General features: G+C 55.2%; 2 protein-coding genes and 1 pseudogene across 3 annotated transcripts; all 3 read left to right on the top strand.

Moving 5' to 3' along the window:
• The first annotated feature begins 4,032 nt into the window (after nucleotides 1-4,032).
• LOC130046041 (uncharacterized) lies at nucleotides 4,033-4,133 on the top strand (annotated as a pseudogene).
• Nucleotides 4,134-10,250: 6,117 nt separating this feature from the next.
• On the top strand, nucleotides 10,251-17,003 carry MAPK3 (mitogen-activated protein kinase 3). 2 transcript variants are annotated; one of them, XM_056138835.1, is made up of 9 exons: nucleotides 10,251-10,464; nucleotides 11,343-11,525; nucleotides 13,740-13,929; nucleotides 14,130-14,246; nucleotides 14,522-14,636; nucleotides 14,974-15,105; nucleotides 15,263-15,372; nucleotides 15,475-15,623; nucleotides 16,428-17,003. In XM_056138835.1, exons 1-8 carry the CDS (start codon nucleotides 10,289-10,291, stop codon nucleotides 15,595-15,597), a joined length of 1,146 nt encoding a protein of 381 aa, XP_055994810.1. In that variant the 5' UTR covers nucleotides 10,251-10,288; the 3' UTR covers nucleotides 15,598-15,623; nucleotides 16,428-17,003. The 2 variants fall into 2 exon arrangements, with proteins under 2 accessions (XP_055994810.1, XP_055994809.1); XM_056138834.1 differs by having other exon boundaries at nucleotides 15,263-15,623.
• Nucleotides 17,004-17,621: 618 nt separating this feature from the next.
• Nucleotides 17,622-23,139, top strand: GDPD3 (glycerophosphodiester phosphodiesterase domain containing 3). Its single transcript, XM_056138924.1, has 10 exons — nucleotides 17,622-17,952; nucleotides 18,432-18,474; nucleotides 18,612-18,747; nucleotides 18,830-18,875; nucleotides 18,957-19,075; nucleotides 19,146-19,235; nucleotides 19,485-19,618; nucleotides 20,612-20,671; nucleotides 20,778-20,829; nucleotides 22,992-23,139. Exons 1-10 carry the CDS (start codon nucleotides 17,814-17,816, stop codon nucleotides 23,124-23,126), a joined length of 954 nt encoding a protein of 317 aa, XP_055994899.1. The 5' UTR covers nucleotides 17,622-17,813; the 3' UTR covers nucleotides 23,127-23,139.
• The last annotated feature ends 864 nt before the right edge of the window (nucleotides 23,140-24,003 follow it).

The following is a 24,003-nucleotide window of genomic DNA, read 5'->3' as shown; positions in this document are numbered from 1 at the left end:
CAGACACACACACAAAAATCTACAAAACTTTCCTAAAGCAGTTAATTTTTTAAAACAGAATCAGTTGCAGAGTTTGGAGAAAAAAGTCTAGCCGGTACTAGCCAACCCAGTTTGATCCCCAGCACCCCAAGTGGTCCCCTGAGCACCACCAGTGAGTGGAGAGCCATGAGTAACCAACCCTTGAGTATATCCAGGTGTGCCCTCACACACTCACACCCCCCCCCACACACACACACCAAAAAGTCTCATTATTCAAATTGGCATTTGATAAAACTCAGGTTTGGAAAACTGACGACAGGTTGCCATCTGAGGTTGTAAGCCTTGATATCCCAGTGAAGCAGTATCTCCTTTTTCAGAAGATAGACTGAGGGGCTAGAGTGATAGTACAGCGGGTCAGGTACTTGCCCCTGACTGGGGTTTGATCCTCAGCATTTCATATTCCCCAGCCCCTAACTAACCTTACCAGCAGTGATCCCTGAGCACAGAGCCAGGAGCAAGTCCTGAGCAAGGCTGGGTGTGGTGCAAGAGAGAGAGAGAGAGAGAGAGAGAGAGAGAGAGAGAGAGAGAGACTGGAGCGATAGCGGGTAGAGTGTTTGCCTTGCACGCAGCCAACCCAGGTTCAATTCCCAGCATCCCATATGGTCCCCTGAGCACCGCCAGGAGAGATTCCTGAGTGCAGAGCCAGGAGTGACCCCTGAGCATCACTGGGTGTGATGCAAATAAATAAATAAATAAATAGAAGAGAGAGAGGGGGCGTGGAGGGAGAGAGGGAAAGCTGAGGAAGAAGCCATAGAAGAGAGAGATTCCAATGCAGCAGTCTGCGAAGCCTGTGTTTTTGTTTCTCTTTGTTTCTTCAAATTAAAGGAAAGCCAATTCCAGGGCCAGGTTGGGCACTGATGCAGGCTTGAATGGCCTCAGGCTCCATAACCATTTGACTCACCATGGAAACACATGTGGGCACCCTTGGGACCAACCAAGAAAGTCACTCTCCACCCTACCTTCCCCAAGTGTGGGAAGGGGGTGATTTCTTCCTCACAGGGAAGCATGGAGATTAAGCACCCCCAAATCCAGTTCTCCCAGGCCTCAGCTGCCCCCTCCGGCTTAGCTGCTGGCCTTGGCACTGAGCAACTCGGTTAACGTAGTGGAAATAATGCATCCACACTCCTGAAGTTAATAGGCCTCTTTCTTGTTTCTCCACAGCTCTGGGGAGCAAATTCACAGAAGCAGGAAAAGAAAGCACCTCTTTTTACAAGCTCCACATGTAATCCCTTCAGAGGACAGCAAGTAGGGCTCTTGCCTGGCACACGGACGACCCTGGTGTGGTCTCCTGCACTGCCAATGGTCTCTTGTGCCCCACCAGGTGTGAGTCCTGAGCACAGAGGCAAGAGTAAGTCCTGAGCACTGCCAGGTAGGACTACCCCCGCAACCAGAAGTAAAGCAATCAATCCCTTGACTCTGTCACTTTCCAGAGCAACGAGAGTGAGAGGGTGTGACGGGTTCCCAAGGGACGCATGGGTGTCCGGCAGGCCCCGGTGGAAGGGCCCAAACCACAGCACACTCAAGGGAAGCAGAGCTCCTCCCGCTCCCCCACAGATGACAGCGAGAAACGGTGCCCTATTTTGGATGCTGCATTTTAACAGGAACACAGTCAACCCTGAGCTCATCCAGGAAAGCACGGCCCACCTGATGGGGGTGTGAAGGCCGCGCCGTAAATAGCTCACTCAGCCAGCAGATATTTGAGTGCCATAAGTCTTGATGCTGGGGGGGGAGGGGGTGGGGACTGTGCAAGTAAAAGGGTCAGAATTGTGGCCTTGATTTTTTTTTTTAACAGGGGACAGAGCAATAGTTAATACAGTGGATAGGCAGCTTGCCTTGCATGTAGCTGACCTGGGTTCAATCCCCGGCATCCCATATGGGCTCCCAAGCAGTTTCAGGAGCAATTCTTGAGTGCAGAGACTCTCAGGAGTAACTCCTGAGCATCCTTCGATGTTCCCCTTCCCCCTGAAAAAAAAATTGTTTTTAAAGGGGCAGAGAGATAATGCAGAGGGTAGAGTATTTGCCTTGCATGCAACCAACCTGGATTCAATCCCTAGCGCCTTATATGGTTCCACAAGTAGCACCAGTAGTATTTCCTGAGTGCACTCCTGAGAACCTGTGCAGAACTCTGAATAACTCCTGAGCATCACCAGGTGTGGCCCAAACAAACAAACAAAGTAAAAAAAAAAAAGTTTGCAGTCATGAAACTGGAGCCATAATACTGCAGATAGAGAACTCTTGCATGGCACATCCCTCACTGGGGTTCAATCCCTGATACTACATAAGGTCCCCCATGTCTGACAGGAAGAATCCTTAAGTGCAGAGCCAGGAGTAAGCCCTGAGCACTGCCGGTATGGCACAAAAACAAAAGAGAGAAAGAGAGAGGAAGGAAGGAAGGAAGGAAGGAAGGAAGGAAGGAAGGAAGGAAGGAAGGAAGGGAAATGAAAGAAATAAAGAGGAAGGAAGAAAGAAAAAATGAAATGTTACATTTAAATAAGAAAGGTTAGATGAGATGAGTTCATAAGTAAACGTATTTGAAGGGAGACACCCAGCTGTGCTCAGCGCTTTCTCCTGGCTCTGTGCTCAGGGATCAGTCTTGGCAGTGCTGAGAGGACCTTGTGTGGTGCCAGGGATCAAAGCCAGTGGATTCACCCCTGTTTCATCTCTCCAGTTCTCAGAAGTAAATTAAGTAACAACCTAATATGGGCCCAAAGGCATATGGGGGCCAGGAAGGGTACTTGCAGCTGGAAGATATCAGCAAACAGCTCTGAAAAGAGATTGAGGTGTGAACCAGTATTGAAGGAGGAAAGAACACCTGTCATTGACTCACCCATCCCAAAAACAGGGGCCTCTCCAATCAGAGAGACAGCAAGAGCAAACGTTAAGAAGCAGGAATGTGGGGCTGAAAGATAGTACAATGGGTAGGGCGTTTGCCCTGCCTGCACATGGCCAACCCGGGTTCGATTCCCAGCATCCCATATGGTCCTCCCAACACCGTCAGGAGTAATTCCTGAGTACATGATCCAGGAGTAATCCCTGTGCATCACTGGGTGTGACAACCCTAAAAGCAAAAAAAAAAAAAAAATGAAGAAGAAGAAGAAGCAGGAATGCCTATGTGGGTCTGAGTGCAGTTCAGTTTTGCAAAAGATTTATCCACGAAACAAGTCTGGAAAGGTGGGCTAGGGTGAAGGCGAATGAGCCTTCGTACGCTGAAGGATTTGGGACTTCCTCTGGGTGGCATTCAGAATCTTTCGACAGAAACACGGCCTTGAGCATGTTCAGCCTGCTCGCCAGGTCGTGATGCTTACAACCCAACTCTACCTGAGAAATCAACTTCCCATGCCCAAGTTTGGGTCCTCCCAGTAGACATAACTAGCCCCACAATTCCACGTTGTTTGGCTTGGGCTCCACAGACACCAAACCAAAGGGAGGTCTAACTGGAATTTTGATTACAAGGAGACAACGGGGAGCGTGCAGACTATGGGGACAGACAGGGACAGGCCATGAAGGAAGACGTGCTTGGGGTTTTGGTTTTTGATTTTTTGAGGGGTGGCACACCTGGCAGTGCTCAGGGCTTCTTCCTGGCACTGCACTCTCAGATTACTCCTGGCAGACTCCAAGGACCATATGGGATGCTGGGGACCGAACCCCAGTTGGCCATGTTCAAGGCAAGCGGCCCTCCCCGCTGTAGTATTGCTCCAGTCTCAGAGAAGAGCTTTACCCATTCCAGGAGTTTGAAGGTACTGGATGAAATGATATGATAATTTGCACTCCCTGCAGTCATCTTGCCTTCATGAAAAGAACTAACTACCCAATGGTAGGACCAGTTCAGAAGAGAGGGGATGGGGCATAGAGCCTGAAGCCCCTGCTCCTCTGGGACTTGCTCTGCCTTAATTCAAAGCTTTTTTCTTTTTTGTGGGTGGGAGAGAGGCCACCTGACTTTGCTCAGGGCTCATTCCAGACTCAGGGATCACTCCTGAAAGTGCTTGGGGAGAGTTGCTTTGGCAGTACCTATACTAAAAATTGGAACAATATGGAGATTAGCATGGCCTCCATGCAAGGATGACATGCAAATGTATAAAGCGCTACATATTTTATTTTTTAATTTAAGAAAAAAAGAAAGAAAGAGAGAGAGAGAGAGAGAGAGAGAGAGAGAGAGAGAGAGAGATTGCTTGGGGAACACATTGAGAAGGCGGGGACTGAACCTGGGTTGGCCACATGGGTAACCCACTCCCCCTGCCCTCCCTGCCCCATACTGTCTCTCTGACCCCAACCTCTAAATTTTTTAAAGGGTAAACCACCCATTGCCAGACCTGTGTAAATCTGCTTGAGCTGGGACTCTACCCAACTGCTACTGAAAGATTCTTGCTTAATACAGAACTCATCAGGGCTGTGTTTTAGGCACCTGTCAGAACAAAGACGCTCAAAGGAAGAGACTAGTGAGGACTTTAGTGATATTCCTTAGAAAAAGTGGGACCACATGGAAACCTCAGACCAACTGTCCTGCAAAATAACTGACCTGGAATCTTCAAAAGGCACTTGCACTGCACACGGCCAACCCAGGTTTGATCCCTGGCACCCCATATGGTCTCACAAGCTCAGAATTAGCACAAAGCCAGGAGTAACCTCTGAGCGTAGTCGGGTGTAACCCCAAAAAAAAAAACTTTAAAAAAATAAAATAGTGAAAGTTGTGAAGAAGGAGGAAAGGAGGAGGAGGCAGAGGGAGAACTTAGGAAAATTCCCAATGAAAGGAATTTAAAGAGTCAAATGCAAGACATAATCCTGGATTGAATCCTGATTCAGATCATGGAGATAACTGAGACTATTAACAAAATTGGAGTATCTTTCTAGAAATTCCATAGACTCTACAGATTCACTCCATTCAAGTCCTGGGCCAGAGTGATGGTACAGAGGGGAGAGGGTTGCTTTGCATGCAGCCAACCAGAGTTCATTCCCCAACACCCCATTTGATCTCTTAAGCCAAATAAGAGTGATCTCCAAGCACAGAGTTTGGTGTAGCCCAAAGACAAACAAAATAAAATAAACATAAAGCAAAAATAGGATCAGGGAGATAACACAGTAGGTAGGGAGCTTCCCTTGCATGCTCTCCTGCGTCTCATATGGTCCCCTGAGCCCCACCAGAAGTGATGCCTAGACACAGAGCCTGAGCACCACTGAATGTGACCCCAAAATGACAATAAAAAAGTCCTAGAGAGGGGCTGGAGCGATAGCACAGCTGGTAGGGCATTTGCTTTGTACACAGTCGACCCGAGTTCGATTCCCAGCATCCCATATGGTCCCCTGAGCACTGCCAGGAGTAATTCCTGAGTGCTAAGCCAGGAGTAACCTTTGTGCACCGCTGGGTTTGACCCAAAAAGAAAATTTAAAAAGTCCTAGAGAGCCAAAGCGGCAGAGTACAGGCCCATCAGGCACGAGGTTCTGAGTTTGATGCACAGTACCAAAGCATGGGATCTAATTATGGAGGGCTGAACTGAAATAGTCTTGTTGTATTTGGGGGAGTCCCTTCACATCAGGCCCTTCCCTTTCTCCTCCGCAAGTCTGCTGCAGCAGCTAAAGCTAAAGATGGCACTTAAGACCAGTGTGACAAGCTACAGTTCGACCAGTGTCTCCTTGTATGTAGGAGGCATGCGCGTGATCCATCCATTCTCCTCACTTTTTCTCACCAAAGAGCCTTGAAAACTCCAGAGAGGAAGAGGATGGTTTCTTTCGTATCTTGACAAAAGCAATGAGAGAGCTTCTGGGGTTTTGAAAAGTGGCCAGGACATAAATATTCATAACTTATTACAAGTGTTCCAATCCTGGGCCAGGAGATGGTACATCAGTCAGGGTGCAAGCGTGCATGTGTGCCGCCTAGGTTCAATTCCCAGCACCACACAGAACCCTGAGAATTGCTGATTACTGTCCTGGCACTCCCATCTGGATTCCTGGCACAGCAGGGGTCTGAGCACCATCAAATCCCCAAGCCGCTGTCTTGAGCTGCAAGTCCAGTTGACCAAGAATTGATGACGGGGCCCAGGCTTCTGAGCACTGCTTGGGAGGCTCCCTATTAAGAACGTTTAAGTATCCCATCCCCTGTCCTGCACAGTTTCTGCCTTCTAGTCTTGTGCTAGCTAGTTGGGCTGTTTATGTGCTTGGGGATACACCTGGTGGTGCTCAGAGTTTACTCCTAGCTCTGAGCTCAGGGATCACTCCTAAAAGAGTACAGGGGACCATGTGGGGTGCTGGAGATTGAATCTGAGTTGGTGCATGAAAAGCAATTGCCCTCCCAACTGTTCTATTTTTCCAGCTCCTAAGTGAGATCATTGAAATGAATATGTTCATCTGTGTTCTTCCAATGAACTCTTATTCATTTGCATCAGCAAATTATTGGCCCATTTTATGACCTTTACATCACAAACAGCTAAGGGATGGTATAAAAAGACTTAGTCTGGGGCCAGAGAGAGAATTCAGAGGGCTGCAGCACATGCTTTGCAGGTAGGGGGCCTAATATTGCATGATCTCCTTATCACGAGCCCCGAATCAGCCAGAGTAGCTCCTGCATGAGCCCAAAACACAAACAAACAAAAAGGCTCTTACTCTGGAAAGATTTGGGGGATACAGTAAAACTAAATAACAAGCAAAGGAAAAACTTCTTTTTTCTTTTTTTCCTTCTTTTTGATTTGGAGCCACACCTGGTGATTCTCAGGGGTTAGTCCTGACTCTGCACTCAGGAATACTCCTGGTGGTGCATAAGGGGCCATATGGGATGCCAGGGATTGAACCTGAGTTGGCCACATGCAAGGCAAGAGACTTACCCGCTATGCTATAGCTCCAACCCAAAACAGAAAAAATTTAACAACATTGTGAGCTATGAAGTAATAAAATCCTGAGGGAAAAAGTGATGCCTAGAGCTTCTTCCAACTTATAGTTCTATAAACTTTTCCTTTTTTCCCCTTCCCTATTAAACGAAAACAGTATTGGGTCAGAGAGATAGTTCAGGGGTTAAGGCTCTTGCCTTGCACATGGCCAACCCCAGTTGGATCCTTGGCACCCTGAGTCCCTCCAGGAGTAATCCGAGAGCACAGAGCCAGGAGTAATCCCTAAGCATCACAGGTTGTGTATGATGTATATGTATTTTTTGTTTGGGAATCCGAAACAAAAAATATACATATCTATCATACATATAGTATCTATTTAATATGACTGTTGTCAGGATACAGATGTGGAAAATCTGAGTGCCCTGCACAGAGAAATCCCAGGTCAACCTCCCAGGAAGTACCAACCTCAGCCACTAGAGGGGAATCTCAGGCCCTCCTTAAAGACTGCGGGGAGACAGCGCCAAGAGGCACCGCCATCCTCCAGCCTGGCCTATGCTGGGAAACTCACTCCCACTCAGGAAACCTGGCTCCTAGCTGAGCTCTATGGTGTTTTCTCTGAGTCACTAAAACTCTCCTGCACTTGCAAAAAGCTCCGGCACATGTCTCTTAAAGGCTTTTATCACTTACTGAAGAGCATCCAAACGCTGATATCACTCCTATGTGGTAGTTAGAATAACTGGATGAGGGAATGTCATGTTCTAAAGGGGGGCTGGGGGGGGTGCCCTGATCAACCTTGGCCCCAGAGAATAGGGAGGAGAAGGGAAGAAAGAGTGGAGGGGAGGAAGAGAAGAGGCAGATGAGAAGCAACAGGGGCCAGGACAGGGGACTTGGCGTCCACTGGTGGTATTAAGGAATATTGGAGCCAAACAGCCAAACCACAGAGTCAACCACACTGAAATCAAGACACCAGAACTCGAATAACCTTTAGGAAGGTGCCTGTCAAGTGGGCAGGCTGGGGGGGGGGGGTGGGGGGGGCGGGGCGGGGCAGGCAGATTAGGGAGGGAAACTGGGGAAGTTGGTGGAAGAAATTTGACACTGGTGGTGGGATCAGTGCTGCAATATTGTATGTCTAAAACTCAATTGTGGGGGCCGGAATGATAGTACAGCGGGTAGGGTGTTTGCCTTGTACGCGGCTGACCTGGGTTCGATCCCCAGCATCCCATATGGTCCCCCAAGCACCACCAGGAGTAATTACTGAGTGCAGTGCCAGGAGTAACTCCTGAGCATCACTGGGTGTGACCCGCCTAGAAAAAAAGAAAGAAAGAAAGAAGGAAGGAAGGAAGGAAGGAAAGAAAAGAGAGAAAGAAAGAAAGAGGGGCTTGAGTGATAGCACAGCAGGTAGGGCCTTTGCCTTACACGTGGCCAACCCGGGTTTGAATCCCAGCATCCCATATGGTCCCCCAAGCACCACCAGGAGTAATTACTGAGTGCAGAGCCAGGAGTAACCCCTGAGCTTTGCTGGATGTGACCCAAAAAGCAATAATAAAAATAAAATAAAACTCAACTGTAAATAACTTTGTAAACCACAGTGCTTTAATAAAAAAAAAAGGTGGGGCACAAGAACATCCAAACTCAGGGCTGGAGCAATAGCAATAGAGGGTAGGGCATTTGCCTTGCATGCGACCAACCCAGGTTCGATTCCCAACATCCCTTACGGTCCCCTGAGCACCGCCAGGGGTAATTCCTGAGTGCAGAGCCAGGAGTAACCCCTGTGTATCGCTGGGTGTGACCCAAAAATAAAAAAAAAAATCCAAACTCAACCCAGCCCTCACCTGCCCCTCCAGGCTGCAATCCCTAACTGCACAAACACTGCCCCTGCTCCCCTCCCTCCAAACCACCCCTCTACTCCCCCACTTCCATTACGCCTTCATTTCCCCAGGGCTCTCTTATCCACCTCTGAGCTCACAAACTGTCTATTAGCAGACGGCATCCCATCCTTAATGGACCCATGCATGTCTGTGTGTGCTTTAGCAGAGAGCGTGTCCATCTCCACAAGCAGAGGGTCACTGGGGAAGTGGCTCAGGTAGGCATTACAGCAAGGAAGTTGCAGCTTGGGGAATGGAACCCTGCAGCCTGGCTCCAGGAGCCCTGGTTCCTAATCATGAATTCCCCCCATAGAGTGATCTTTCATTAGCCGCAGTGCCTGGCTTGGGCACTCTGCACACAGCGCTATTCAATAGCCCATCAAATGAAAAACCAAAAACCATTGACCTAATTAGCACCCCTTGAACCTTCACTAACTTGGGGGCCATTAGAAACCAGCCACACAGTCTCATTAATCTGAAGTAGAGTGCCTGGCTGTAGATCTGATTATGAGCAATTTCAGAATCATCAATTATGGTTCCATTTTGTCTCTTGATCTCTAATGCATGTCGTCCCAGGATAAAATAAATAAAGTGCTTGCTTCCTGGAGCCTACCTAGGTATCCTTTTGTGAAGCTTCCAGCTGACATCTTCTGACATCTTCACTGTGAAGTGAGGGGGTGGCTGGTCCTGGCCCCTGAAACCTTCCACTCTGGCACATGCAGACCCCTGAGCTATTATTGACAGTATGAAATCAGCCAGGGCCTATGTCTGTCAGAAGACAGCTTCCTGCCTCTCAGTCCTATTATTATCACAGTGACCTTAACCAAGTAGATTCTCCAGCTCTCAAGACTGCCCACTGATTCCTCTGGACACTCTCCGAGCAGAGCAGCGGACAGTCCCCACCTACCCTGTGGACTGTCCCAAGGAAGGAAACCAAGGGCTCTAGGATCTCGGTGGGACTGCAGTGGTGTCAATTTTGTGGACAACAAAAATGCAACCTATTCTGCTAATTTTCGGAAGGGCAGGTTGACTGCATGTTTAAACTGAAAAGCCACTTGTCCTTGGATGCAGCATTTGCCTTTTCTCTGCTGTCCACTGAGAGGCCTGGGTCCTTTCTCTGCGCGCGGTCGGACACCGCAGAGAACGGGGCACCGCATGCGGTACTGGCCGAGCTGGGTCCCCAGCCCTCTCCCGCACGACTCTGCAAAGGGCTCCCGCGCCTCTCCGTGGGGTGACTCCCGGGCGGGGTCACCGTGGCACTGGGAGGAGGTACGGGTCAGTGGGGCGCGACACCGGCCCGCGGGCTGTTGAGGCTCCACCTCCCGGAGGCCGCGGCTCGGCCCTTCCTCATCACCCCACCGGCCGGCGGGGTCAGCTCGCGGAGGGCGCGGGCCGGCGACGGGCGGATCTGCATTGCGGGCAAGGGCCGGCCGGCGTCTAGACGGCCCCGGAGCCCCGGCGGGGCGCGCGCGGCGGGTCACGTGGGGGGCGGGCGCGCGCGGGGCGGGGCGGGCGCGCGCGGGCGGGGCGGGGCGGGGCGGGGCCGGCGGCGGGCGGGGAGGAGTGGAGATGGCGGCGCCGGCGGCGGCTGCTCAGGGGGGCGGGGGCGGGGAGCCCCGGGGCGCCGACGGGGTGGTCCCGGGGGTCCCCGGGGAAGTGGAGATGGTGAAGGGGCAGCCGTTCGACGTGGGCCCGCGCTACACGCAGCTGCAGTACATCGGCGAGGGCGCGTACGGCATGGTCAGGTGAGGGGGCGTTCCGGGGAGGGGGCTCCCGGGAGAGCGCGAGGGTGGGTGTGCAGCCGCCCCGCGGGCCCCCCGAAAGCAGCTCCGGGAGGGTGGCGGGGAGCGGCCCCGGGAGAGGGCCTGCGCGCGCTCTCTTGGGGAGGGGGCGCTGGGTGCGACCGAGCTCGAGAGGAGGGTGCCGAGAGGGCAGGCGTGGTGCTGCGGGGACCCTGGAGCCGCGGGTGGGGCGAGCAGAACCACTCTCCTCGGGGAGGTACTGGGGGACCCTCCTGGGGGGTGGGGCTGGATGCCCTGGATTGCCCCGGCGAGAGGCCCCCCGGGCGCTTGGCATTGCTGACTAGCTCCTAGCTCGGGGCTGGGCAGGGTCGGGGCGTGCGGGGCGCAGCGGGGCGGGAGGAGGGCTCTACTGAGGAGGGGTCTGTGCCCGCTGCAGGCGCCAGCGCTGCAGCCCACCTGTGCTCTGGGCGGTGGCTCCCGGGGAGCAGCCCCAGCCCTGCACCCCATCTTCCCGCCCTCCTCCGAGCGCCTCCTGCTCCCCTTGCCTTGCTCTGTGGGCCCCTGAACCTGCCTTGGGGGGCTGGGGGACGTCCTGGGAAGCAGAGGATGAGGGGTCAGGGCGAGTGGAATGGAAAGGGCCGAGGAGAGGGAAGTCAGCGAGCGGTCAGTCTCTTCCTCTGTTTGTGAAGTCATGAGGGGCCGCCTGGCTGCTCCCCAACGTTTTCCCTGGAGATCCCAGGCCTGCCCGGCAGGAAGGAACCAGCATTGTTTATGACTTGGCCCCAGCACCACGCTCCTCCCTGGCCGGGCCTGGGTGGGGCCACCGGGCCTGGACTCCCCCTTGTAAGGTCACACCAGGAATATCTCTCTGGCCCTCTCAGCTCAGCTTACGACCACGTGCGCAAGACCCGAGTGGCCATCAAGAAAATCAGCCCCTTCGAGCATCAGACCTACTGTCAGCGCACCCTGCGAGAGATTCAGATCTTGCTACGCTTCCGCCACGAGAATGTCATCGGCATCCGGGACATCCTGCGGGCCCCCACCCTGGAAGCCATGAGGGATGTGTATCCTTCACCTGGGCCAGGCGGTTGGGGGCTGGGGGGTGGGCGCCGCTAATCAGACTCTGTGCCTCAAACCAACCCAAGGACAGAAACTTCCCAGCAGAAAATAAGCCACTGAGCCGAAGGGGCTGGGAGGCCTCGCTGGGTTCCTGGCCAGTCCTTGTGCACCTGGGCCAGTCTGTTCCCTCTGCCGTGCCTCAGTGGGACTGCGGCGAGACGGGCTCTGTGAGAGCTTTGTCTGGGCGTAGTTCTCTAACGCGCGTGGCCCCTGCCCACAGCCGTTCTTGCCTCACAGATCTTAATTCTTTCCCCTCTGGGTGCTCAGACTGAAAGAAGGGCAGAAGATGACCCCATCTTTCTGTGACAGCCGTTGCTGGACACTTCTTGACCCCTCTCAGATGGGTCTGCTCACTCCAGTGCTGATGAGGAAACGGTTACAAAACCGGGGAGCGGGGGGCAGCAGAGGGAAGAACCCAACAGTCTGAGCACAGACTTTATGTGCATGAGGCCGATGTGTGATCTCGGGCATGGCATGGTCCCTCGGGCACTACCAAGAATGACCCCCCCGAGCACTGAGGCGAGAGTAGCCCCTGAGCGTCTCTAGTTGTGACTCAAAAACCAAAACCGCCCTGTTAACTGCCTTCCCCACCAAAAAAGATTTTGTTTGTCTGGACTCCTGCTTTCTGGAACCCCACCCGTCACCCCTCTCTGGATGTGGACCTTGCCCAGGGAGGGACAGTTGGGCCTTTGTTGCCAGCCCCCCCTTATCTCTTTCCTAGTTTATGGTCCACTTCCTGCTTGGCTCTGTTGACAAGAGCTTGTTACAGCCTCACGGTCACCTCTGCCCCCTCCCAGCCAGCCCCAGCCCTTCTCCTAGGGGCCCAGTCCCCAACCCCACTCACCCCACCCTGTCGTGTGACCTGAAGCAAGTCACTGAGTCCAATTGGGCCCCCCCTCCGTGTAGGAAATAGCAGGGCTGCATCAGACATTCTTAGAGACCCTTGGGGGCGGATGCTAAAAAGCAGCCCTGACATGGTCTCCCAGAGACCAGCCCTGAGACAGCCCATGGACTGACTAACTTGTGGAGTTGAATCCTTGTTTTATCGTCCAGTGTGACAAGCCTCACTCCTGTCTTCTGAGGGCCTCGGCGGCACAGGAGTGCGCTGTTGGGCTTTCTCGTTTGCCCTGCACAAACCATTCCCAGAAGGCAGGCGTTTATTTTCAAGCAAACATTTATTGCTTGCCAGATGGTGTTTGTACAGTCTCTCGTTTAACCCTCTCCGCAGCCAGGAGGCTCGGGCATTACCCCAGAAGCAGCAGTGCTAGTCCACTGACGCCTAGGACATGCCTGGCGGTCCCTGGGTGGGCTGCTCAGTGCAGGTCATTTCTATGGAACCCTCGATTTTTTTGTTGTTTGTTTAGGGGCGCCCCTGGCAGTGCTGAGGACTTGCTCCTGGCTCTACACTTGGGTATCACTCCTGGAGGGGCACTGGGGAGCTTATATGATGCCAGTCAGAGGGTGGGGTGAGAGTTGGGTGCTGGTCCCCCCTCGCCCCACTCCCCACCCTCTTCTGGGCCTCCCAAGTGCACCCTGGGGAGGAGAGCATCGCACTCTGCACACACGAGGCGCAGCCCGGGCAGAGGCAGTGGCATGAGTGCTTGGGCCATGGAATCCTGTGATGCTCAGGGCCATTCTTGGGGCGTGCTTGGGTATCCCTCCCTGTGGATACCATGCAGTGCCAGGGGTTGAACCCAGACCTCCCATGCATACAATACATTAGCCCTCGGAATCAACCCCTCAGCCATAACAAAGGTTTCTTTCTGTGATTTTCAGGATAGGGGTGTTGCGGTCCTGTAGATTAAACCCATCCGTGCCAGGCAATTGCTCTACCGTAGTGCCGCATCCCCTGCTGGGCAGTTCTCCTCCCTCCCACAGTAGTTTCTTCCATTTTCCTGGTAGGGGAACAGTGGCCACACACTCAGTGGCCACTGCTTTGCTCAGGTCATCGGCTGAGAGGTGACAGAGCCCTGCCCCTCCCCTCCTGCTGTTCGTGGTGGGATTGTCTGGCGTGTGTTATGGGTTTCCAGCTCCGGGGATCCCGGAGTCCTGGGCAGCAGCTGGTGGGAATGGGAAGAATATTCCTAGAGCCTGTTCTTCTTAACTCAGTGCCTCCTGCCCCCCCACCTGGGTGGGGGAGTCTCCACTGCCATCCTCAGCTATATTGTGCAGGACCTGATGGAGACAGACCTATACAAGTTGCTCAAAAGCCAGCAGCTGAGCAACGACCATGTCTGCTACTTCCTGTACCAGATCCTGCGGGGCCTAAAGTATATCCACTCAGCCAATGTGCTCCACCGGGACTTAAAGCCCTCCAACCTGCTCATCAACACCACCTGCGACCTTAAGGTCAGAGGGTTGGGTGGGACCTTAAGGTCAGAAGGTTGGGTTCCAGTCCCCCCCACCTGGGCCTTCCAAGTACACCTTGGGTAGGAGAGCACTGCACAGCTGCACACACAGGGAGCAGCCTGGGCAGGGGCAGAGCTGCTTGAGTGACGGGGCCATGGAGGCCAAGAGTACTGAGCTTAGCACCCTGACTTGGATTCCAGATCTGCGATTTTGGCCTGGCCCGGATTGCTGATCCTGAGCACGACCACACGGGCTTCCTAACAGAATACGTGGCGACGCGCTGGTACCGGGCCCCTGAGATCATGCTCAATTCCAAGGTAGGGGGGCTGACCTGGAAGGGAAAGCACCAAGTCCCAGAATATCCAAGCACTGAACCCCATGATGCAGGAAGTGTAACCAGGGATCTGATGATACCTTGCCGGGCTGGAGAATGAAGCCCAGGCCCCTCAGAATGCAGCTGAGCTTTTGCTCTGTTGGGCCCTGACCAGTCCTGCTGGTGTTGAATCTAGGGGACAGGTGGTGGTGGGGGCTCAGACAATAGGGCCTTGGTGAGACTTGGTCCCGGAGCCCTCCTCTCTCCCACTCTCCACAGGGCTATACCAAGTCCATTGACATCTGGTCTGTGGGCTGCATCTTGGCTGAGATGCTCTCCAACCGGCCCATCTTCCCCGGCAAGCACTACCTAGACCAGCTCAACCACATTCTGGGTGAGAGGGGCCTTCAGACTCAGTGGGAGGGAGCTTACAGGGGGCGGCGGGGAGAGATTTCCAAACATCAGGATTAGTGGGAGTCGAGCCAGGGGCGCTTCCAAATGTGGACCCCCCCCCCCCCAGCATCTCATAGTAGTTCCACGAAGTGTGCACACGACCCTCATTTGATAGATGGAAAAGGCAACACCCACCCCACGCTGAGGGTGAGGGTCGCATCGGAACTGGGAGTGCCTGAGTCAGCGCCCTTCTCTTCCCTGCTGAATCGGGGCCCTAGTGCTTGATCCTGCTCCCAGAGGGATGAGGATCTCTCACCGAGCCACCTGCCTTCCCACAGGTATCCTGGGCTCGCCATCGCAGGAAGACCTGAATTGTATCATCAACATGAAGGCCCGGAACTACTTACAGTCTCTTCCCTCCAAGACCAAAGTGGCCTGGGCCAAGCTTTTTCCCAAGTCAGATGCCAAAGGTATAAGAGACCTAGGGACTGTTGCAGGAAGAAAACTGGGTGCAGGGGAAAGGGCCCAGGAGCTGCCTGGGGGAGACGGTCTCCAGGCATGGAGAAGGAAAGTGATGCTTTGGGGAGCTCGTCTGGTGAGATCCTATATTTGACCTCGTCTCCCTAGCCCTTGACCTGCTGGACCGGATGTTGACTTTTAACCCCAACAAACGGATCACGGTGGAGGAAGCTCTGGCTCATCCCTATGTGGACCAGTACTATGATCCGACGGATGAGGTGGGAAGCTGCTGGTGGCAGGCAGGTGGCAGGTGGGGGGATAGAGTGGATGGAGGCGGGTCTCTCAGTCCCTGCCGTGGCCTTGCTTCTCTTCCCCCGCAGCCCGTGGCCGAGGAGCCTTTCACCTTTGACATGGAGCTGGACGACCTACCCAAGGAGCAGCTGAAGGAGCTCATCTTTCAGGAAACAGCCCCCTTTCAGCCGGGAGCCCGGGAGACCCCCTAAGCTGGGTCTCTGTTCCCTGGGGCCTGGTGAGTGCCCCCCACCACCCCTGTCACAAGCTGCCTCTTCCTCAAACACGGGGCGCAGTGGGCCAGCAGACCTCTGGCCGGCCACCTTCCAGATGTTCCACTTCCCTTCCCAGCCCCTGCAGCCTCCCTCCCATGCCCCTGCACCTTGTAGCCCCGAGGCCCCATCAGTGGCTACAGTCAGGCTGGGAGGCGGGTGGAGTTGCCAGCGCTGTGGGGCGGAGACAGCATCAGCCTGACCTAGATGCCACTTTCGGACACCTGGTACCCAGGTGTTGACACACCTGGGGGAGCCCTGTAGGGTCCCCCCCACCCTCCCACACTGCACTTCCGCCCTCCTCCTCTCTCCTTTTTGTCTTTGGCCCGCAGCGGCCTGTTTGGAGGAAGATACACAGGCTCAAACCCCAGCCCTGACACAACTCTGTGCTCCTGTGTCCCAGTCTCCTGAGAGGGTTCTAGTGGGGCGGGCCCAGTCGCCACGCAGGGTCCTTAAGAGCCTCCTAGGGGTTGGAGCCATAGCACAGAGGGTAGGGCGTTTGCCTTGCACTCGGCCGACCCAGGTTCGATTCCCAGCATCCCGTATGGTCCCCTGAGCACCGCCAGGGGTGATTCCTGAGTGCAGAGCCAGGAGTAACCCCTGTGCATCGCCGGGTGTGACCCAAAAAGCAAAAAAAAAAAAAAAAAAAATGAAAAAGAGCCTTCTAACGTAGGGCCCTCAAAACTGCATGGCCCAGCTCCTGGCAGAGAACAGGCCCCGGCGAGGCCTCTGGCCACTCACAGTGTCCTGCCTGCTTGTCTTTCCTCCAGGTCCTGCCTCCTGCCTGCCCGTCACCTCCTGTGGACTGTTAGAAACGGACACTGTGCCCAGCCCTGCCCCTGCAGCCCGGGTCGGGCAGAGGACTGACCGGGCTGCCTTCCCTTGCTTTGCGGGGTCCCTTCGTGCCCGCCCCCTCCTGAGGGGCTCAGGTGCCCGAAAGCGAATCTGCTGCTGCTGCCGCCCGGCCATCTTGTCATCTCCCTTCGCTCTCCCGGTCTCTGGAAGTTCTGGAATTGAAGGGCTCTGGCTGCCTCAGGACCTGCTGAGGGGTGGGGGGGGGGAGGCAGAGGGGGAGACTGAGTCAAGACTCAGGGTAAGCCCTGTCCCTCGAACCCCATTAAAAAAAACACCCCGTTTTGCCTGAAGGAACATTCCGAAGTTTCAAGGGCTAGTATCCCTGAGGGACAGGGCCCCCTCCCCCAAAGCTGCCACATTTAATGCCCCCCCCCCCCGCGCGCTGCTTCTGTGTGTGGGTGAACAGAAGTGGGGGGTGGGGCATTGGGGAGCCCCGCGCCCCTGCCCGCCGTGCCTGTATCTAATATATAAATACAGAGATGTGTATGCGATGGCCTGGCTTTGTCTGTCCACGCCGACGCCCTGACCTTCAACAATCGCCGCTTTGATGACGGACTGCCCAGTCCAGCTGCTGCCCAGCTGAGGCTGAGCCAGCCCCACTCCCCCACATCCTTGGAGGAAGATGCTCATTCCCGGGCTCCAACCCCAGCCCTGACATGGCTCCGTGCTCCCGCACAAGGCCCCCAGTCTCCTGAGGGTTCTGCTGGGGAGGCCCAGTCGGCACCCGTGGTCCTTCGGGGGCACCTCCTGTGCGCAGTCTCAGCATCTCCCCTGGCTCTCCCGGGCTCCGGGCTGGGGTGGGATGGGTGGAGGGAACCCCAATCAGGAGGCGTGGGCTTGGGCTTCCCCTTAGTCAGTGCTCCCCACTCCGATGATTTCCTGTCAAACTGGCTGAAGGTAATCTGAGGGTGACTCAGGGCCATCTTACACTCCCCCAGGTGCCCAGCTCCTCTGTAAATGGCAAGGCGGGGTCAGTAAGTGCCCTAGCCACACGCACCATTGGACACAGGTCGGGGTGGGTCAGCCCTGAGGGGGGTAGTCAGGGGGAGGGCCTAACCGCAGGGCAGCGAAGGAAAGGGTGCGGGGTCTGAGGCCGGAGCTTCCTGGCCCTGCACCTGCTCCCACCCCATCCCCAGCTCAGCCCTGCAGCCTGGCGCAGTGCCAGCAGCAGGCTCAGCAGGTCCCCAGGGTGTGGTGACGGCCAGTTGGGAGGCAGCTCATCGACCAGCAGCCAGTACTGCAGAGCTGTGTCGCGTGTGGCGGCCGCCGGGCAGAGGGCAGCCAGGGCCCAGCGAGCGCCCATGAGTCCTCTGCTCTACTATGCCGTGCCCGCCCTGGGCAGCTACGTCATGGTCTCCATCTTCTTCCTGCGCCGGCCCCGCCTGCTGCATGCACCCCGCAACCCAGCCTTCCGACCCCGCCTGGCGGCCCACCGAGGAGGTCAGCTGGGGTGGAGTGAGGGGAGTGAGTCAGAGTGGGAAGAGGAGAATGCGAGGGGGCAGAGGGGCTGGGGAGCTGGCTCCGGGCTGAGCACGTGCTTTGCACATGGGGGACCTGGGACCCTGAGCACCCCTGAGAGTGACCGTGATCTCCACACACAGAGCCAGGTGTAGCCCCTCATTTAAAAAACCTCATTAAAAAAAAAAGAAGGGCAGAGGGGGCTGGAGAGATAGTACAGTGGGTAGGGCGTTTGCCTTGCACGTGGCCAACCCGGATTCGATTCCCAGCATCCCATGAGTAATTCCTGAGTGTAGAGCCAGGAATAAACCCCTGAGCATTTCCAGGTGTGATCCAAAAAGCAAAAAAAAAATAAAAAAAGCAGAGACTAAAGCAGAAAGGTGAGGTGCAGGTAGCACTGAGAACAGTTGGGAGGAGGCAGGGAGAGGGGGAGGAGGGGTCCCAGTCTGCTGTCCCCACAGGTTCTGGAGAGCGACTGGAGAACACCCTGGAGGCCATGGAGAAGTGAGTGTGTGTGGCGCGCCCAGGCTAGTGGGTGCACTTGCTTCCTGCTGGGACTCTGCCCCACATCCCCCCAGACCTCCTCCTCTTCCCCATGGTCCTGCCCCACCCCTGCACCCGACTCACCTCTGTCCCCTTAGCTCCGTGGCCCAGCGGGCAGACCTCCTGGAGCTCGACTGCTCCCTGACTCGTGACGGCGTGGTGGTGGTGTCCCATGATGAGAACCTGTCCCGCCAGTCCGGCCTGAACAGGGATGTGGGCAGCCTGGACTTCAAGGTGGGCCTCACCCTAGTGTCCCCAAAGCCTGGCCCCGCCTCCAGTGGGCTCCCCTGTGACACGTGCTGCCTTCGCCCCCCAGGACCTGCCGCTGTACAAGGAGGAGCTGGAGGTGTATTTCTCCCCAGGTGAGAGAGGGCTGGTCCTGCCCTGGCCCGGGGTTCCCATCCCTGCGCCGAGTCCTTCTCCGACTACTCTCCACTCCCCAGGTCGAGTTGCGCACGGCTCGGACCGCCGCATGGTAAGCCTGGAGGAGCTGTTTCAGAGGTTCCCGCGGACGCCCATGTCGGTGGAGATCAAGTCGGACAACGAGGAGCTCATCCACAAGGTGCTGCTGGGGGCGGGGGCGGGGCCACAGCTGACCCGATTGAGGGGCGACCTGACTCCCGCTCCCCCAGATCGCGGACCTGGTGAGGCACTTCGACCGCAATGAGATCACCGTGTGGGCCTCGGAGAAGAGCTCAGTCATGAAAAAATGCAAGGCTGCTGTGAGTCCACCCTCTCCCCCCCCCGCCCCGATTTTAGAGGGCTCCCAGGGGCTTCTGGAGGCCCCCCTGACCCTGTCTCGGGTCCCCTGGGAGGTGGGGAATGCACTGGCGCAAAGGATGGTGGGTAGGAGGAGGGCGAGTTGGGGCTGAGATGCGCTTTCTCTACTGTTGGCTAACAACGTCCGGAACAGTTTTCCCTGTGCCCGGGCCTCCTCTCTGCTCGGCCTACCGGCTGTCCCTTCCCCACAGAACCCCCAGATGCCCTTCTCCTTCACAATGAGTCGAGGATTCTGGGTGCTGCTTCTTTATTACCTGGGGCTCCTGCCCTTCGTCCCCATCCCGGAGACCTTCCTCCTCTGCTTCCTGCCCAGCATCATCAACAGGTACCGCCCAGCTGGGCCTGTCCCTCTCCTTTCCCCCAGGTCCTCAAACAAACACCCTGTCACTCCCCAGGCATCGAGAGGGAAGTGAATGCTGAGAGACCAGCCACCTGGAAAGGATGTAGATGCTTTCACTTGGAGTTGTAGGATGCAGGTTCCTTCATTCATGCATCCAACAAATACTTCCTCTGGTCTTAGCTACCTAGTAACTAAACAAGTGTGGTAACTAGTAACTAAGAGGTGGGGCGGCTCCTCCCCCCAGGAGGCCTGGAGGAAGACATCAATTGTTGCCCCTTTCTCGCTGAAAAGGTGTTTCCTGGAGGGGACACATTGAAAAACAAAGTAACAGCTTTAAGGACCACAGAGTCAGAACTTGGGAACTTTGTCAGCCCTCAGACCTGACCCTCCTGTGCTCTCAGAGAATTCTGTTTCCCAGTTCTTTGAGCTTCTCCCTGTCCTGAAGGAAGCTCCCAGACGGACCCCACATCTCCGTGCTACAGAGACCCCTGCCCTACAGAACTCTGTCCAAGCGACCTTCCTTTAGCTTATTGGAGATTTACCCTGCAGTTCCCCCAGGAGGTAGAGAAACACAGCTGTGCCATTCAACCCAGAGAAATGGAAGCTCAGAAAGGTTCTAGAATTTTCCAGGGACACACAGTCAGGGGCCCAGGTCTGCCCCAACAGCCTTGGGCTGTTGTAAAGTCTTGTACCCTTGACCTGGGCAGGGAGGCAGGGAGGGGCCAGCCAAACGCTGTCAAGGCCAGGTCCACCCAGGAGGGCCTCCAGATGGTGTGTCCAGCCTGGGAATCAAGCTAGGTTCTGTCCTAGACCTGCCAGGAATTTGAGGGGTAAGGTACACCCGGAGAACATAAATCAAGGCCGGCGAGAAGAGGCTCCAGAAACAATGGGGGGTTGTTCCTTTGGTCAGTTGCACAGACTTATGGGGGGGGGTTCCCCACTAGCTGCTGTCATCACCTTCCCCTCACCTCTCTGCAGGACTTATTTCCCCTTCTCCTGCTCCGTGCTGAACCGGCTGGCAGCTGTGCTTTCCAGATGGTGAGGCGGGCAGGGAGGCTGGGGGCATGTGCCCACTGGGGCCCACCGCTGCCCTTCTCCTGCAGCCCACTCAGCTGGGTCTTTGCCACCCGTGTCTCACTCCCAGGATCATCATGCGGAAGAGTCTGATCCAGCACCTGGAGCAGCGAGGGATACAGGTGAGGGGTCCTCAGCTCCTCAGGAGAGGCTGGCCCTACACCCCTGTTGCTGATGGAGGGGCGAGGGGCTTCTTGAGGAAGTCACTGGTGGGTCTTGGCTATAAAATGGGGACCTAGGCATAGTTTGCTCCCCCAGGGGTGCGTAAACTAGGCACAATGAGGTCCCGAGGTGCCCAACTCTTCCCAGTCCTGGAGAGGAAGCCGACGCAGCCCCAAGGGGAGTGAGCTTCTCGGGGAACCCAGGGAGACAATGTGGGGGGAGAGGAGTGGGAGCTGGCTTCAGGAGGGGAAAGGAAGGGCCACTGTGCAGGATGCCAGGCTGGCAGAGGGTGCCGAGGAGCAGCCGCTGGAAGCAGTGCCAGGGACTTGAGAAGGTGGCAGAGGCTGAGGGGGCAGCCATACACCTCAGGAAGGAGCAGACCTGGACTTTCATTTGGGGGGGATGCAGGGTTTGGGTGACATCTGGTGGTTCTCAGGGATCACTCCTGCCAGGTCCCAGGAGGACATTTGGGGTGCCAGGCATGGAACCAAGGTTGGCCACGTGCAAGTACAAGAACCCTACCATCTCTGGCCTGGCCTAAACTTTTGCTACTTGAATTTTTTGTTTGGTGGTGCCAAGGATCGAACCCAGGGCCTCACACTTACAAGGCTAGTGCTCTACACTGGGTACACCCCTGGTCCCAACTTGAACTTAAACCCAAACTTCTGAGGGGCTCAGAGCAAGGAATAAGGCTTAGCAGGGTTATTCCAGCCACCCCGTGGAAAAGGCCTAGTGGGCCCCACATTCAATATTAGGCTTGTGCTCTGGTGACAGCCAGGTCGTTGTTGGGCTGTTGGGGAGATTGGGACACAGAGATGACAACTCTTTCCAGGGTCAGCCCTCCCACCTGCTCCACGAGGCAGGATGGTCACTGTCATAGTCAGATAAGACAGTGTGAGGGTTCAGAACAATACTACAGTGGGGAGGCACCTGCCTTGCATGAGTCCAACTCAGGCTTGATCCCTGGCACCCCATATGGACCCCCAAGCCCCAACAGAAATGATCCCTGAGCACCACCAGGTGTGCCCTAAATACCAAAGAAAAACCAAACAGAAACAGTGAGAGCCAGGGACTTGCCCAAGCCACACTCACCACCTCCACTGCATGTCACAGAGAAGGGTGGGCTGCAAGCACTGGAGTGCCAGTCACCCTTCCATGGATACCCTGGTTGGGACCAGCAACCCAGAGGTGATCACCCATACACTCCCTGCTTTCTCTAGCATGGCCATCTGGGGGGGTCACCATCATGCTTGGACGGGTGGGGGTCACCTGAGGCGGTGGTATCTGTTTCTATCTGTTTCCTTCCACAGGCTTCAGTAACCTTGAGAATGTAGGTACTGGTGAAATCATTTGGAAATAATGAGTTTGGAATCATTTTTACTGTTTTTTTTTTTAAATAGAAGTTTATGTAACAATAGCAGAGGATCACCTGGCAGAGGTCAGGGGCCAGCTCTGTGTTTGGGGACCATGCGGTGGCCAGGATGGGATTCAGGCCTCTGTGTGCATTGCACATGCTCAGTCCTGATCCCTCTCTCTCTGGTCTAATAGCTGTGTTTGAAAATAACCTATTTGGAGGCTGGAGTGATAGGTGGGGGCACTTGCCTTGCATGTGACTAACCCAGGTTTGATCCCCAGCACCCCACAAGGTCCCCTCATTCCCTCTAGGAGTATAACTGGAGCACTGGTGGGTTTGCCCCCATGTCAGTAAATAAATAAATAGTAACTAGTTTGCAGGTTGGGGTGATGGCTCAAAGGGCTGCACATAAGGAGCCCTAGGCTCAAAACCGTGGCACTGTGTGATTCTCCAAGCACCACCAAGTGTGGTCCCCCAAATAAAAATAAAGAATTGGTTTGCGAAGTCCAGACTGACAGTCCAGCGGGTAGTGACAGCACTGTGATAGTCCCCAAGACTGCCAGGAATGATTCCTGAGCACAGAGCCAGGAGTAACCCCTGAACTGGAGTGGCCCCAAAACAAAACAAAACAGAACAGAACAAAGAAAGAATTGGCTTGCAAAATTCAGCAGTCAGTTCCAGCATTTCACTTCAGGAAACTTCCTGGTGAGCACTGCACAACTCTCCAGGTCGAGGGTCTGGAAGCAAGCCCTTTCCCTCTGCCTTCAGGTGGTTTTCTGGTGCCTTAATGAAGAGTCGGATTTTGAAGCTGCCTTGGACCTGGGGGCCACTGGCGTCATGACTGATTACCCCACCGCCCTGAGGCGCTACCTTGACAGCCATGAGGCCACCTCCTGTGCTTGAGCCCTCTAAGCTAATCCTCACCAATCTCTTCCCAAATAAATATTTTCTTTTCATGTCATCTTCGTGCTTGGGGTTAGGAGCCGGGGAAGCCTGCAGGTCAGGGGAGAGAATAACCTAGGGCCAGAGTCTGGGGCCCTCAGCAGCCTGACCCACTGGTTCTGCCACATTCCAGACCCAAAGTAATGCCACACCCGGTACCAACCTGGCCTCCTCTCCTCAGGAATATCCCTGCCCCTTCAGAGACACACATAGATAATGATTCTTCTACTGAGGGCATCAAGGGCCCGGGGCACCCAGCAAGAGTCTTGGCTTGCCCTCTCCCCCTCCCCTCCCAGGCCGCTGAGACTGGGCACAGTTGGAACAGCTGAGTTCCAAGAGCCCATTCGCTACTTCAGCCATTCAAGCCTTCTAGACCCCCCACCCTCTCACCAGTTCCCTACTCTAGGCTTCCCCATTGCTCAGCCCTAGCCAGCACTGCTATTGCACCATTTCAGGAACCACAGAACGTTTACTGACCTGGCGCCACTGCAGGAAACCAGCCTAGCATGGCAGGTGTAGGAGCAGGCCATGAAAACAATGACATTCAGAGAAAGGGGAAGGGGGAACCAACAGAAGGTCCCTAACCCAGCCTGGAGACAGCCCGAGAGGCTGCCTGGAGGAGGTGATGCTCAACGTGGGGAGTGGCTCCCATGGTCTAACCAGATGAATACTGCAGATTTTATTCCAAGAACCAGTCCCTACGGCAAAGACACGACGACGGATTCAAGAATCCCCACTTTGCTTCTTCACCAGATCCACCACCCCAAGACAAGTGTCAGATCGCATGCAATCTCCGTGCGATTCTCTTCCCCCACTCCGCTCCTTCTCCAACTCCATC

This window comes from Sorex fumeus, unplaced genomic scaffold (genome assembly GCF_029834395.1).
Source record: "Sorex fumeus unplaced genomic scaffold, SorFum_2.1 ptg000130l, whole genome shotgun sequence".
Classification (NCBI taxonomy): domain Eukaryota; kingdom Metazoa; phylum Chordata; class Mammalia; order Eulipotyphla; family Soricidae; genus Sorex; species Sorex fumeus.
The sequence above is the reverse complement of the archived record's forward strand: the minus strand, read 5'-3'. Positions and strand labels throughout refer to the sequence as shown.